We start from the raw sequence: 15,622 nt of genomic DNA, 5'->3' as shown, positions 1-15,622 counted from the left end.
GGCCTTCCCACCCTGGCCTCCTCACCTCCCGACCATTCCTTTTAATCAAATTTGAGAAGAAAAGTTTCTAAAAAGGCAGAAACTCACAAATAATCCCTTTAACCAAGTCCTATGACCCAGAATGAACTCCCATCTGATCACTCTTGTTTTCCCATCAAGCAAAGAAGGAAAGTGATAGGGGCGACCGCGACCCTCTCCACCACCCAGCCCGCTCCGTGGGTACCCTCCACAGGGCTGCAGGGATGCGGTGAGGTGAGCAGCTGGGTGGACGGGACATGTGGGACACAGGAAGGGGCAGCAGCCAAACAAGAGGGGTTCTTTAAAACTGTGTGGTTGTAGGGGTGCCTTGTGGCTCAGTTGGTTAAGCATCCGACTTCGACTCAGGTCATGATCTCATGGCCCGTGAGTTCGAGCCCCGCGTCGGGCTCTGTGCTGACAGCTCAGAGCCTGGAACCTGCTTCAGATTCTGTGTCTTCCTCTCTCTCTGCCCCTCCCCCACTCACACTCTGTCTCTCTCTCTCAAAACTAAACAAACATTAAAAAAAAAAAAAATTAAGGGGCGCCTGGGCGGCTCAGTCGGTGAAGCGTCCGCCTTCAGCTCAGGTCATGATCTCACGGTCCGTGAGTTCGAGCCCCTTCTTGAACTCCTTCCCTCTCTGCCCCTCCCCCACTCAGGCTCTGTCTCTATCAAAAAATGAATAAACATTAAAAAAAATTAAAAATTTTTTTTTAAATTAAACAAAACAAAACAAAACAAAAACGGTGTGGTTGTAAAGGTAAACTAGGAATTACAAACAGTGGGACACCGCTATTCACTTAGCACGCTGGCCGGACAGGAAGGAATCCGCTGGCACCCATTTGGGTAAGTGCATGGAGACAGGGCTGGGGGGCAAGCGGAGTAGGTCCCCAAACTGGGGGCTCACACCCTGGGTGTCTGATCACTGAAAACCTGGGAACACCCAGCAGCCCCCGGCAGGGGAGGCCCACTACACTGCTAAAAGGCACGGCAGAGCCTCAGATCCGGCAGGATGGACTCAGAGCCTCCGATCCAGATCCGGCAGGGTGAACTGAGAGCTGGGGCCCAGCTGCACTCGTTGCAGGTGTAGGTAACTCATTGTTCCTGCTACACATAGAAATGCGTGTGGAAGCATCAGCAGCCAGCGTGAGGGACGCAGTTCTTGCAAAGAGGCCTCAGGGGGGAGCGGGGCTGGGGGTGGGGAACACAGGACCTCAGCTTCACCTGGAACATTTTCTTTAACAGAAAACATCTTGGAGCGACATCACCACCTGTTTGCACCGGGCGGGGGCGGGTAGCAGGTATGGGTGGTGGCATATCGTTCTCTGTTTTTCTGCACTTTTTGAATTTCTCAAAATTACCTAAACACGAGAGGGCACTCCCTCTGCCGTCTAGACCGTACCCGGGATGCTCTGTGCACAAGTGGCTGCCACTGCTCCACTGACACTCTGGATTTCACAAAGCTGGTCTCAAAATGCGGCACGAAAGGCTGGGAGTCTAGCAGCCTCAGTGGTGGCTTGATATGGGTCTTGTTCTGACTCGGACCTTGACCGGGCCCGGTGGGGGGGATCTTAGGGTCCCGCCTCGGAGTGTGTGTGACCCTGGGAGGTGCTGCCCCGGCTTCCGTCTCCTTACCTCTGTGCAGGCTCTTGAGCGTCTCATAGGTGAAGAAACTCAGGCCGGCGTAGGGAATGACCCCCAGCACAGTGGGCGTGAACCCGTGGTAGAGGGTCTTCAGGCCCTCTTCTCGGGAGATGCGGATGAAGACGTGAAAGATGTTGCTGTACCTGCAGGACAGGGTGACAGCGTGCGTGGGCTATGGGCACGCAGAGGGGCCGCTGGCCTTGACTAATTCTCTGCTCCTCCCGAAGACGGGCGGGCCAGGGTCTGGATGTTGATGCCTTCCTTCTTTAAGGAACACAACCGCATTGCAAAAGCTTTGGCATTGGAGGGGGAAATGCGTGCCTAAGGCTGTACCCCACCTTCACCTCCCAGGTCACTCTGCTATGCCCAGCCCTTGTCTTTTCACCGTGCCAATCCAAAATGGAGACTTTGGGGGACACTTGGGGGGCTCAGTCAGTTGAGCGTCTGACTTTGGCTCACGGTTCGTGGGTTCAAGCCCCACGTTGGGCTTTGCACTGACAGCTCGAAGCCTGCTTTGGATTGTGTGTGTGTGTGTCTCTCTCTCTCTCTCGGCCCCTCCCCGACTCGTGCTCTCTCTTCCTCTCTCAAAAATAAACGAACATTAAAAAAAAATAAAAATGAAGACTTTCGGTTTAAGTACAAACGAGAGCCAATACTAGTCTAGTATCGGCTAAGAGAACCAATTACTGCCTGTGTGGAGAGTAGCGGCAGAACAGAACACATGGCCTAGGAACTCACATTTCCTTTGGGGTCACGGCCATCCTTGCTCTGACCAGGTCCAGGGGGTAGGTCAGCGAAGCAGCTGTTGTTCCAGCTAGTGCGCCTGCCAGGAGGCGGGGCCAAGGGGGCAGGGCTCTGAAAGAGGGGGAGGAGACGAGAGAAAATGAGGACCGCCCCCAAGACTTGGGGTGCCCACAGGTCTCAGCCAGGGGGGAGAAGCAAGGAATGGGCGGGGCCTGGCCGCCTTACGGCGGAGCGATGGGTCTCCTGGGCGGACATCATTCTGAGTTCCCACAGCTGCCTTTCCTTGGCATCTGCTTGTATGCAGTCATGAAGTGTTCCTTCCCTGCGGACACTGGGGCGCAGTGGGGATCGGGGGCCCTCCCTGGACTTAGGTTCTGAGGGGAGCCTGGGCAAACGAGAGTTCTGCCGTGGTGAGCGTGCAGAGACAGGAGGACAGGGTTGGTGGTGCAGGGTTGAGAGGGGTTTTGGGGGCGGCGGGGGGAGGCCACTCACTCTCCGCGGAAGCCATAGTAGTGGCCCAGGATGCGCTTGTACTCCTCGTGGGCGCTGAACTGGATGGCGGCGTAGGGCACCACGCGCACCATGGTGGCCGAGTTCCCGCGCCACAGGCTGAGGAAGCCCTCGTTGAGGTAGGTGAAATAGAGGAGCCGGAAGGCCTCCTGGAGAGGGGGGCAAGGTCAACACCCTCGCCTGCCCTGTGCTCCATCCATGGAGAACACCCTGTTTTGTCCAGCACTGTGACTGGGGCCACATTATCGGACCCACCCCACCTTACCCCCCACATTCTCTGGGCCCTGCGCAGGGACCCCTCTCTCCCTACTCCTCTGACCCGAGGAATAGTCACGAGCCAGGGGAAACAAGGTTTGCAGATAAGAGCCCCACACAGAGGGTCTGGCCGGTAGTCTAGCTTTCAAAGATGTTCTTTATCTCTTCCTGTATTACAAAGGTGATGCCTGCTCTCTGTTTAAAAATGAATCAAGTGTGAAATTGTGGGTTTAGAACTTCAAGTCTTCTCCCCACCGCCCCAAGGATGAGTGTCTCCTGTCAGTTCCTGGGGTGGGCTGCATCCAGGCAGAGGTCGGGGCACTAGGACAGGCGGCCCTGGGGCTGGTGGGGGAGGCCTCAGGTCACCTGGCAGCCTGGGAACTGGCTTGTTGGGGAGATGAAAGGGAAAAAACACTTTGAAAAGCATCTTCCTTCACCCCTGGCCACATGCCACCACCTCCTGCCAGCTCAGCAGGGCAGACGGTGATGGCCCCAGAGCCAGGAGTCAGTGACCCAGTGGCTCACCTTGGCAGAAAATCTTTTTGAAGACACTGGAAGAAAACAAAAACACAATAGAGACCATTAGATGTGAAGGACAGGACCTCGGTCTGTGGGACCCCACTGCTGGGCTCAGGTCTGAGCATGGGGAGTGAGAACAGCCCCGGAGGATGCTTCCCTGCCAAGGGCTGAGGTGGGGGGCGGGGGGGGGGGGCGGTGCTCTGAGCAGGGTCAGTCTCCTCCAGGGAACTTCCTCACTGGCTCAGGGCCCCCTGCCTGTGAACTTTTCCCCAGGGAAGGGAGCTGCCGCCTCACTCCCCAGAAAAGCGAGGGTCTCTGCAGGGGCTTCTGCCCCTTGGGGTTGACAGCTCGGCCCACCCAGCTGGACTCCAATTCAACCAAACCCCTTTGGGAAAGGCCTCCCTGCCTCCAGCTGTGCAGAGCAGCCAAGGGGCTTGGTCCTCTCAGAACAAGTCCTGGGAGGTGTCCCCTGCCCAGAGCCGACCCTGTCTTCTCACAGGTGCAGGCGGCCACCCCAGCCGGCCTCCCGACCCTTGGTGGCTGCCGCCTCGCTCCCCAATTCCACAGTGTGCTCTGCCCTCGGGCGCCTGCGCCACAAGGGGTCTCGCAGCCTCCCTCTCCTCACTTTCCGAGCGTCTACCGTGTTCCCAGGACACCGTCACGGTCTCATCTGTGCGGACAGGTGTGCACACCTACTGGCCCTCAGAGCTAAACCCAGCTCCCCACAGGGCACTACGCTCCAGGTAACAGCACGCTCTTTCCCACGTCAGCTCACTCCCTTGGGAGGAGGCTGATATCAGCGTCCTGTTTTGTGGATGAGGAAACTGAGGCACAGGGAGGCTCGGGGACCAGCTCGAGGAGGACCTGGCTTGACTCTGCAGTCCCTTCCTCCCAAACAGTTGAGGGGCAGGGGTCCCCGCTTGTGACTGCCCTGTTGTAGGCACTGGTCACTGTCTATGGGACGGAAAGGCCTCTTCTTCAGGGGACCCTGTGGCTGCTTGACCCCAAGGAGAGGGTGAAGGTTTTTTGAACTGGGCCTCCCCAAAAGGACTGTCCATGTCCTCATGCCGAGTAGAAGTGAATGGGACTTCATTTGGAAACAGGGTCTTTGCAGATGTAATTACATTAGGATGACAGCTTACTGGAGTCGGGTGGGCCCTATATCCAATGACAAGTGTCCTTATGAGAGGAGCGGACACAGACGCAGAGGGCAAAGCAGAGTCTGGGGAGATGAGACCAGAAGCCAAGGATGCCTGGAGTCCCGGGAGCTGGAAGGCTCCTCCCCTAGAGTCCACAAAAGGAACCGACTGGGGATGACACCCTGATTCCAGACCTCTGGCCTCTGGAGTGTGAGCTGAGTCGTATATGGTACTTTGTGATGGCAGCCCTGGGGGGCTAACAGGGTTTCTAAGTGGATTTTTAAGAGGCATTTTTTTAAGTTTATTTATTTATTTATTTATTTATTTATTTATTTATTTAGAGAGAGAGAGAGAGAGAATGAGCAGTAGGGACAGGGGGCCAGAGGGAGAGGGGGAGAGAATCCCAAGCAGGCTCTGCACAAGAGCCTGATGCAGGGCTTGATCCCATGAACCGTGAGATCACGACCAGAGCCGAAATCAAGCAGTTGGATGCTTAACCGACTGAGTCACTGAGGCGCCCCTAAAAAGGCATTTTAAAGCCAGTTTGCAGTGCAGTTTGGGGGGCTGCAGAGGAGGGCAAGCACCTGGAAGCATCTCTATCGTATACGACAGGCGGACAGAGAGCATTTACCTTGGAAGATGATTTTGGTTCGGTCCAGGGGAGCTACCGCCGTTTTGGCCAGAGCACCAGCCAGGGCCCCAGACAGGAGGGAGCTGAGAACTTGCCTGTGGTCGCTCTGCAAGAAAACACATGGACACAGTCTGTCATGAGAGGGAGAGAGAGAGAGAGAGAGAGAGAGAGACAGGGGTCTGCTCCGCTGGGGACCTCACCCAGGAGGAACATCTTCCTTCTATTCCTGGTGGAGGGCTGTAACCTGCACAGCTGTCCAAGTGTCACAGCCCTGTTGGGCCCTGGGCACAGTGGGGCACAGGGCAAGCCGTCATGAGTCCAGTGGCCACAGAGCCTGTGTGGGACACGGTGACAACTTTTTGGGTGATAGAGACCATCCACGTGAGAGGCGACCCACTGACTGGGCTGTCCCATGAGTTTCCAACTTCTCAGAGACAGCCAAAATAGGCCCGACCCCAAAGAGAAGAGTCACCGCACCCCAAGTGCAAACCCTGGCTGTGTCCACTGTGTGTGTGCCCTGGGCTCCTGTGCTGCAGTGGTTAGAGCAAAGTCACCAGGGCCCTTGTGGGCTGGAGATCAGGCAGTGGTGTGAGGCAAGCAGACCCTCTGGGTCAGTGTGGCCCCTTTCCACGACTTTCCATCAGGACTGCCAGAGGCCAGCATTTGTGGTTCTTTTTCCAGCCAAGGTGAGGGTGACAGTGACGGTGCTGGCCTGCATCACGCGGCTAGCCTCAGAGCCAGCACTGTTCCCGAGTCTTCTCAAAGCTCCCTGTGAGGAGTCACACAAGAAGTCACCTGCTTACCATGTTGCTAGAGCCTCCATTCCCTCAGCTGACTCGGCCACAGAACTCTCGCCACCAAGGGGAGCACTAGGGCCTGGCGGTGCTCCCATCTTTCCTGGCTCCACAATGAGGAAGGACGGGGGAGGGGCAGGCCATTCGGTGATCCCAGGAGTCCCTGGAGCCTGACAGGAACCAAGTGCCCTGAGGATCCTTGGGACACACAGTGCGTATGGGAGGATATGTACAGGCTCCCCCTCCCCTTGGGGCTGCCAGTCCACGGGGAGAGCCAGACAGAAACTAAATCTTTAGACAAATGTGTTGAGTCACCCATCTTGGATGGCTGTGATGAGGGGGCTTAGGGTCCCGGGAGAACATGGGGTGGGTGGTGAGGGGCTGAGGTTGAAGGATGAGGCACAGCTAACTGGGGATGCGTGTGTATGTGAGATAGTATTACAGGGGGAGGAATGGAACACCCAGAGGCCCTGATGAGAAGTGGGGGGTCCTGAGGGACCACAAGACAGGCAGGGTGGTCGACACAGGGAAAAGGAGGGGGCGCAGGGAGGGGAGAAGAGATCGAAGGCAAGTGGGGGCTGGACTCCAGGGAGCCTGGGGGCCCAGCAAGCAGACAGGGGCTGCTTGTAACCGTAACCAGAGAGGAGACAGCGCCTGCAGAAACTCAGGGTGGAGAGACGGAGGCTAGGCCCAGGGGATGGATAAGAGGCATCTGGGGGGGGTACAACTGGCAGCCTGGGTCTGAGTGGGCATGGTGGAGTCCAGGGTCACTCCCCGCGTTTGCTCAGCTCAGTGGGTAGATCAAGGGTGAAGGGCTGGATTCCAAGTCTGTCTGCACACCTGGCCTGCACCTGGGCTCTGTCCTAACTGCCTGCACTGACCATGGCCTTTCTGATGTCCCTTTTCTCATCTCTGACACTGATGTGTTGTCTCCTGGCCAGGTCTGGGTGCCTCCAGGGGCCGTGGTGCCCTGTGATCTGGCCCTGTCTCTGGAGGGCTTCACCTCCTGTTCCTTAATGCCCCCAGTACCTCCCCCACCAGCTTGGCCCTCTCTTCCCTGAAGAAACAACCTCTCATGGCAGTGTTTTCCCTTCTCAGTTTCTGTGGCAGAGCTTCACCGTGGGCTTCCATATTCTCCTCCCTTTACAGAAGCCTGTCACTGGGCCCCCGTGCCTTTTCTGGATCACACAGAAGGTTCTGGAGGTCTGTTCCACCACCTGGAGAAGCGTAGACGGCAGAAGCCGTGAGGTTCAGTGGTGTTCCTGGCAGCAGCTCCAAGGCCCAAGTGGCTCCCAATTTCCTCTCTGAATCAGTGTGATGACCGTTCGTCTCGCGGGCCGCTGAGAGCAGAGGGAGTCCCCTGTGGACAGGCCACGTGCCCTCCTGGTCCTAGAGGTGGAGCCAACGCGTCCCTTCCACGCCCTTCACTAGGCAACTTCCTGCGCAGCCTGCAGTTCTCACGGTCATAAAGCTACTTCTGCACGTCGGGAACACACGGCTGTCAGCCCTGACTCAGGATGTGGTGCTCCGGGGATGTGCTGGGAGCCCAGTTCACATGCTCGGCGGATGAGGCCGCTGCCGCCTGTGGCCAACGCTCCCGGTGACCCTTAAACGACCATGCCTGGCTTATTCTTGAAGGAGTTCGGCCCAGGCACCAGGGAGCTGTCAGTCTCTGTATGTAGCATATGGAGAACACCTGCGAATGAAGAACGAGGCGGACGGCCTAGTAGAGAGAAAGTGGGCAATCCAGACAGGATGCACACGGGCTGCGAACACCACAAGAAGATGCTCAGCTCCTTAACCAAAGAAACGGCTTTACAGAGGAAGCTCCCCACCGCTGACTGGTCAAGTGAACCAAGACTGGTGGCAGTGGCTGGCTAGCACGGAGAACCAGCACTGCACGTGGCTTGGCACACAACGGGCGCTGGTCCTTTTGCTGGGCACGTCCACTTGGTGGGATTCAGGCAGCCAGCCAGAGGCAGGGGGGTGACATCTCCCTCTTGTTCTGTGGGGAAGTTCACTAACCTGTGAGGGATGGGTGTGCCTGCTCTGGGGTCTGGCCTCACTCTCCCTGCATCCACCCCCAGTGTGGCCGTCCTCCCTCCCACCTGGTGCTCCAAGGGGGACCTAGAATTTGAGGAGAGGTTGGGAGGGCCAGAGGATGCTGCTTCGGCCTTTGATGCTGTGGACTTTGAGAATGGCCCACGTGCCCTGGAGCTGGGTTTCTGTGTGGGCTGGGGCAGTCTGTGTTCCAGGTTCCACTGGAAGAACTTCTACTGGCTTCTATGGTGAACAAGGATGGAGCCGATCCAATTTCTTTAAAGGGGAACATACCTTTTCTTCAACTGAAGGGTGGAATCCGAGATGAGCTTCAGAGAGGAAAACTGGCAGCTGAGAGCACACCCCACATGCGAGCCCCCTCCCCCACAGCTGGCCCTGGCCGTGATTAATTCTAGAATCTGAGTGAGAAAAAAGGACACTTTCTGACATTCTACCCAAATCTGGGCGAGGTTCTGGCTTCTTACTAAGCGGCCGGGCAGGTTGGAACCACATGGCAAACGGGACTTTAAATGGAACAGAAGGTGGCCAGCCCGCACCGCCTGCCCCTCATGGCCTCCCAAAAACACAGCTCTGAAAGGACTGTGTGTGCGTGTGTGTGTGATTTGTAATGGGGTGCAGGAACACAGAAGAGAGAGAGCTCGTGAAAACGCCCATCGGGGAGGCGGGGTACTTGCCTTGGAATTAACAGGTGAGGGCAGGACGGCCTCGGCATCCTCACGCACACGCACCGCACTTTCCTTCACACCATTACCCATTCCAGGCCAGCTCCAGGCAGCAGGAGACTTGGTCCTGGGAGAGGGAGGCAGGGTGAGACCCAGTGAGAGGAAGACCTCCCCCATGAGCCTTAGGCCTGTGACTCATCCCTGAGTCACCTGAAGCGAGAACTGCCCTAGCTCGGTGCTCTTTGCAGCCTGGCTTCTGTCTCCCTGTAGGGGAAGGACTCTGGCACCTGCATCTGAATGCAAGTCCCCGGCATTGGCTTAATCATTTACAAAAGCCCTTCTCATCTTTGATTTGCTCATCACAAACAAGCCTCTGAGTTGTCTGGTTTTTTTTTTGAACCGAGTAACAACCCCAGGCAGCAGATGGGCTCAGAGAGGTTAAGCCACCCCTGCAAGGTCACACAGCAGGAGGCAGAGGTGTGGCCGGCTGTGGAGGGGGGGGGGGTCCCACCTGCCTGGACCCAAGCCCCCACTGGGCTTTTGTCAGCTTGGACCGGAGTATCTATCAACAGAAACACTTAGAAAATTAATCGTTTTCCTACTGTAAATTTGCCTGATGTTTCTGGCCAAGCTTACAGTAAAGGGTCCTAATACTTGAGGATTCCTCCCTGGAACCTACATCTAACCTCTGAGTGGAAGTGCATGCAAAGCCCAGCAAACCACAGTGACAGGAACAGAAGGAAAGACTAGTGCCACCAAGATGCCGACTGTGCATTGGTGTTTGGGGGATGGGGGGGAGCGGGGGTGCTCGGGTCCCATGCTTTAAAATCAGCCAATAAATTGGGGCGCCTGAGTGACCCAGCTGGTCAAGAGTCTGACTTCAGCTCAGGTCATGACCTCGCAGTTCATGGGTTTGAGGCCTCGCGTTGGACTCTGCACCGACAGTGCAGAGCCTGCTTGGGGTTTTCTCTCTCTGCCCCTCACCCATGTGTGTGCGCACGCATTCTCTCTCCCTCTCTCTCTCTCTCAAAATAAATAAATAAATTTAAAAAAATCATCCAATAAATCAATACACTTTCCCACAAAATAATGCAGACTGTTAAAGCCTCTCCTGCCCTCTAGGCCTTCCCAGGCCCTCCCAGGTCAATCCCAGGGCAGAAGGTCCTAGACAGCACAAACAGGATTCCCCTCCACTTGTCCTCTGCTGCTGTTTCCTACCTAAAACGGGCCCTGGCTCCAGGAAGCATGGCTGCTTCCAAGATGGCAGGAAGCATAAAAATGAGCCCAGAGCACCCTAAGGTGCCAGGGAGGAACCAAAGCCAATGGCGGTGTGACAGTGAGACAGGCAGGGGAGTCAAAGAGCTCCCAGTGGCCCACAGCTGGAACTCTCTGAGCAACGAGTACTGGATTATCATCCAACATATAAATTAAATATCCACAAGTCCGCAGATAGAAATAAATGATGAGGGGTGCCTGGCAGGCTCAGTCAACGGAGCATATGACTCTTGATCTTGGGGTTGTGGGTTTGAGTCTCACGTTGAGTGTAGAGGTTACTTAAAAAGAAAATCTTAAAAAAAAAAAAAAGAAAGAAATAGGGGTACCTGGGTGGCTCAGTTGGTTAAGTGTCTGACTCTTGATTTCAGCCCAAGTCATGATCTTGTGGTTTGTGAGATCAAGCCCGTTGTCTGTGCTGACAACGCAGAGCCTGCTTGGGATTCTCTCTCTCTCTCTCTCTCTCTCTCTCTCTCTCTCTCTCTCTCTCTTTCTCTCTGCCCCTCCCCTGCTCTCTCTCCCTCAAAATAAATAAATAAACATTAAAAAAAGAAAGAAATGATTGAATACAGAAATAAATGGGAAGAAGAGACAAATTCCCCAGGCAAATACTTTGTGCAGAAACTCCACTCTTGAGGGGGCATGGGTGCGTGGCTCCCCACCCTTCAGGTGTGGGCTGCATGTGGTGATTTCCTTCCAAGGACAGGACACCTGACGGGTCCCACCTCAGCCAGGTGATCAAGGTCAATATCAAATGAGTCATGCTGGGGGCGCCTGGGTGGCTCAGTCAGTTAAGCGTCCGACTTCAGCTCAGGTCACGATCTCGCGGTCCGTGAGTTCGAGCCCCGCGTCGGGCTCTGGGCTGATGGCTCAGAGCCTGGAGCCTGCTTCCGATTCTGTGTCTCCCTCTCTCTCTGCCCCTCCCCCGTTCATGCTCTGTCTCTCTCTGTCTCAAAAATAAATAAACTTAAAAAAAAAAATTAAAAAAAAAATGAGTCATGCTGGTGGCCTGTGCGGTGGACACGGTGTGCATCATGATGAGAAGGGCACTTCACCCACGTGGTCCTCATTAAACCCATCACACAGGGCCAACCATGAAAAAACAGCAAGCAAATCCTAGTTGGGGGGCGTCACACAAAATACCTGACTTGTTCTCCTCAAAATCGTCGAGGTCAAGGGGTGCCTGGGTGGCTCAGTCAGTTGAGCGTCTGACTTCGGCTCGGGTCATGATCTCACAGTTTGTGGGTTCGAGCCCCATGTCGGGCTCTGTGCTGACAGCTTAGAGCCTGGAGCCTGCTTCGGATTCTGTGTCTCCCTCTCTCTCTGCCCCTCCCCCACTCATGCTCTGTCTGTCTGTCTCTCTCTCTCTCAAATAAATAAACATTAAAAAAAATTTTTTTTAATTGTCAAGGTCATCAAAAAAACAAGAAAGTCCAAAAAACTGTCTCAGCCCAGAAGAGCCTAAGGAGATGTGAGGATTAGATGTCAGGTGAGATTTGGGGACAAGAAAATGATATTAGGGGAAACTGAGGAAACGTGAATAAACTATGGCCTTTAATTAATAGTAAGCTATCAGTATTTATACATTTGTAAAAAATGTACCAAAGTAATGTAAAATGTTATTAAGAGGGGAAACTAGGTGTGTGGGGTATAGGGGAACTGTTGTCTTTCCCAATTTTTATATAAATCCAAAACTTTTCCAAACCAACAACGAGAAGCTAGGCTCTAGGGACCTTTTCAAGCCAGCTGCTGGGGTACCGGCCTATAGGGTGCACCGAGACTGTCTCGTCCCCTCACCCCCTAGCGTGTACGGCTGTGGCTCAGCACCATCCCTGACGCTACGGATTCCAGGGGATGGTCCCCACATCTGGGCACTCGGATGGGTGGTGCAGCCTTTCTTAGGGCTGTGTCGAGGCATGGGCATGTTAAGTGTGGACACATTCTGCAAAAGTGTCTTCCCGAGACAGCATCCAGCCCTTTGGTCCCAGCCACACGAGGCTCTGATCTGTGGCCTCACCCTCCTTCCATTCCTCCCTCCCTCCAACTCCTGCCATAGCTGCTTTGGAGGCAGGCAGGTGGTGCTCTGCACAGATGGGATGTACAAGCTCAGGTGGGGGCGGCCCGTGGAGCCCCCTGGATCTTTTTTCCCTCGGTTGCCTGGCTCCAGGACCTGCTGCAGGAACTCAGCGCAGAGAATTCATTAAGGGGCCCGGGTGTGGTGGATGCAGACAGAAACAAACCCATGCAGACCTATAAGAGTGTGTCGCTGCAGGTGACAGAGCGCCCAAAGCAAGTCATAGGGCATGCTGGGACAGAGGGCTGACAGGTAGCTCCCAAGAGACATCTCCACCTGGAATTTGTGAATGTGATATAATTAGAAAAAGGGTCTTTGCAGATGTAATTAAGGTAGGGATCTTGAGATGAGATCATCCTGGATCATCCCTACATCCAATGTGATCTGATAAGACAGAAGAGGACACATAGGCAGGAAGGCCACGTGACCACAGAGGCAGAGATTTGAATGACGTGGCCACAAGCTGGCCACTGCTGGAGTCCCCAGAAGCTGGCAGAGACCAGATCTTGCCCTGGAGCCTTCAGAGTGCACGGTCACACACCTTAGTTTTGAACTTTTAACTTCCAGAATTATGAGAGAATAAAAATCACCAGTTTGTGGTGATTTGTTATGGCAGCCACAGGAAACTAAGACTAAGAGCCCTTTTTAGGGAAGAGATGGGGGGGGGGGGGCTCCAGGCACCCCCACCCCAGTAGAGTGAAAGGTCTCAGGCTGCCAGCTGTTCACCAGGGTCCAGAGCCTCCTGGCAACTCACCAAGGATCATGGGATGAAGAGGAGATCCTTACCTTGGGGGAATGAAGGGGGTAAGATCTCAAGATTTTGTCCCTCAGGCCAAAGGTTAATTTCTCTAAGAAATAAAGAGCTCCTTGCTATTATAAAATCAGTAAACAAACAAAAAACAGCCCAAGACAAAACAAAAAAAACAAACAAACAAAAAAAAAAGGCAAAGTAACAAAGAAACACCAGGTCACCAGGAAAGAAACAAATAACTTAAAAAAATATATGACAAAACAAAAAAGACCGATAACAGAGAAAGTCAGGCTGACCCCTCACTGAAGGGCTGTTTACAAGTATTACAACTGTGCCAGGAGATGGGGGTGGACAAGGAGGGGCGGTGGCGGGGGGGGGGGGGCACACCTCTTTGCAGGTGGTCTGGCAAACACTTTGGAATGTGTGCTATCCCAATACATGAGCCTGAGGACTCACTGGCCCTAAGGCCACTGTCAGCTGCTGGTCCCAGCAAAGGCCTGGAAGGGAAGCGACGCAGAGGGAGGTGACAGAGGGAATGTGTAACTCACATCCCCATGGGGAGAAGCCACTCAGCCTGTCACTAATGAGCACAGCCCACCTTGACTAAGTGAGCAAGGTCAACACCACCGGTGACAGGGCCTATAGACAGCCTGCATCCCCAACATGATGCCATAGGAGGGACACGACACTGCTGCAGTGAGATTCCTACCAAAGATGGACCCCACAGGCTAACCATGAGTAAACAGCACAAAGTCCACACCAAAGGACACTGCAAAAAAAAAACAAACAAACAAACAAACAAAAAAAAACGGTGTGGAGCTTGTGGATGATGAGGAAAGACTGGGGCACATCACAGATCAGGGGGGACCAGGCAGATTGGATGACGAAATGCAATGTGGGAGGCTGGACCAGAATGAGAACATTAGGGGAAATGCTGGGGAGATCTGAATTCAGGCTGGAGGTGAGCTCCAAAGTTGCCTCGATGGTATTTTCTGGTTCAGGTAGCTGTATCCTGTGTGATGCTAATATCCTGTATGATGCTAACATTGGCAGCTGGATGAAGGGTCTACCAGAACTCTGGTTATTTTTGTCACTTTTCTGTAAGGCTGAAATTATTTCAAAATAAAAAGCTAAAAAAAAAAAAATGCCTTAAGGCAACCATGACCTTCTGGATTTGCTAGAGGTTTCGGAGAAACCAATTTCAGAGGTCTGCGGCTGCTGAGGGGCTGGCTGGCTGGTCTGGCCCCTCCTTGTCCAGTTGGTGCCTCCAAGTCAGCAGCTTAGTATCTTGGGCTGGGGAAGGGCTCTGGCAGCCACGGGAGCCCCGTGAGAGGGATTGGGGCTGCTGCCTGGTTTGTGGGGAGACCGATGCTCTTCTTGGCAGGCATAGCCTGACCCTGGCCTCTCTTAAAAAAATTTTTTTAATGTTTTTATTTTATTTTTAAGAGAGAGACAGACAGAACATGAGCAGGGGAGGGGCAGAGAGAGAGGGAGACACAGAATCCGAAGCAGGCTCCAGACTCAGCTGTCAGCACAGAGCCCAACAAGGGGCTTGAACCCACGAACCATGAGATCATGACCTGAGCTGAAGTCAGACGCTTAACCGACTGAGCCACCCAGGCACCCCCTGATCCTGATCTCTCTTTGGAGCAGGGTGTTAGAGGTCAGCAGCTGCAGGGCCCCAGGCCGCGGCCTTTGCTCAAGGTCACCTCTGGCTCTAAGTGTGGGATGAGAACTGGGAGTGTGGGATGAGAACTGGGAGTGAAGGCAGGCAATAAACACAATGACTCAATGGCAGCTATTGTTTATTAAATCCCTTTGTTCCTGTGTTCTTTCATCTGGCCAGCCTTCACCACTGGGTATAGGTGCTGCTTTACCAATGGGGAAGTTAAGGCAGCATGCGTTCCCTGCTAGAGACCACTAATGGTGACAATCACTGTCACTAACAATTAGGGGTGTCACGGTCACTGGTTTCTCTCTCCATTTTGCTGATGAGACATGGAAAAACCTGGTCAGACCAACGGCAGACGGAACTCCAACCTTGACATAGGACTCCAAAAGTCATGGCCATATCCTTCTCCAAGAAACCATGGCCCCTAGGCCAGCCTCAACACCATTTCATCCCAAATGATTCTCCTGGAGAACCATGTGCCTCTTAAGACTTTGTTTAACCTGAAGGAACAACGGCTTAAGGGAAGCATGGAAGATGATCTGGCTGTACTCAGTAGTCCCCTGAAGGCAACTTGCAAAGCCCAGCAGAACACAAACAACCTGTTCACAGAGCTAAAGGGACACCATGGGTTCCCGGGCTGTGATGGATCGGAGGTGCCCAAGGCTCTGTCCCTAGGACATGATCCTGGAAGAGGCAGTCAAGGGCTGGCTTGGCACGCCACCGGGACAGAAGTCAGAGTCTGTATCACCAAGGTGGGGCTCTGGGTAAGTAGTCCCTGTTATGGGCTGGCACCTGGCAGAAGGAAGGTGTGGGAGGAGATCCCTGAGGGACCAAGGCCTGGTGTCTGGGGGCCTGAGAACTTCCAGTCTTGAACTTGG

At 54.3% G+C, this 15,622-nt stretch overlaps 1 protein-coding gene across 4 annotated transcripts in view; it reads right to left on the bottom strand.

Moving 5' to 3' along the window:
- SLC25A42 (solute carrier family 25 member 42) overlaps positions 1 to 15,622 on the bottom strand; it is a 30,836-nt gene that overhangs the window by 2,410 nt on the left and 12,804 nt on the right. For 2 of the 4 annotated variants that reach the window (XM_042978672.1, XM_042978673.1), the window contains exons 2-7: positions 8,988 to 9,102; positions 5,459 to 5,564; positions 3,695 to 3,720; positions 2,897 to 3,063; positions 2,399 to 2,515; positions 1,652 to 1,803 (exon numbers count right to left, since the gene is read on the bottom strand). In XM_042978672.1, the coding sequence (XP_042834606.1) occupies positions 1,652 to 1,803; positions 2,399 to 2,515; positions 2,897 to 3,063; positions 3,695 to 3,720; positions 5,459 to 5,564; positions 8,988 to 9,068 (649 nt within the window). In that variant the 5' untranslated portion in view covers positions 9,069 to 9,102. Of the gene's footprint in view, positions 1 to 1,651; positions 1,804 to 2,398; positions 2,516 to 2,896; positions 3,064 to 3,694; positions 3,721 to 5,458; positions 5,565 to 5,658; positions 5,793 to 8,586; positions 8,712 to 8,987; positions 9,103 to 12,497; positions 12,523 to 15,622 lie in introns of those variants that run through there. The other 2 variants (XM_042978675.1, XM_042978674.1) reach the window with 2 other exon arrangements.

The sequence above is a fragment of the Panthera tigris genome, chromosome A2 (assembly GCF_018350195.1).
Source record: "Panthera tigris isolate Pti1 chromosome A2, P.tigris_Pti1_mat1.1, whole genome shotgun sequence".
NCBI lineage: Eukaryota > Metazoa > Chordata > Mammalia > Carnivora > Felidae > Panthera > Panthera tigris.
The sequence above is the reverse complement of the archived record's forward strand: the minus strand, read 5'-3'. Positions and strand labels throughout refer to the sequence as shown.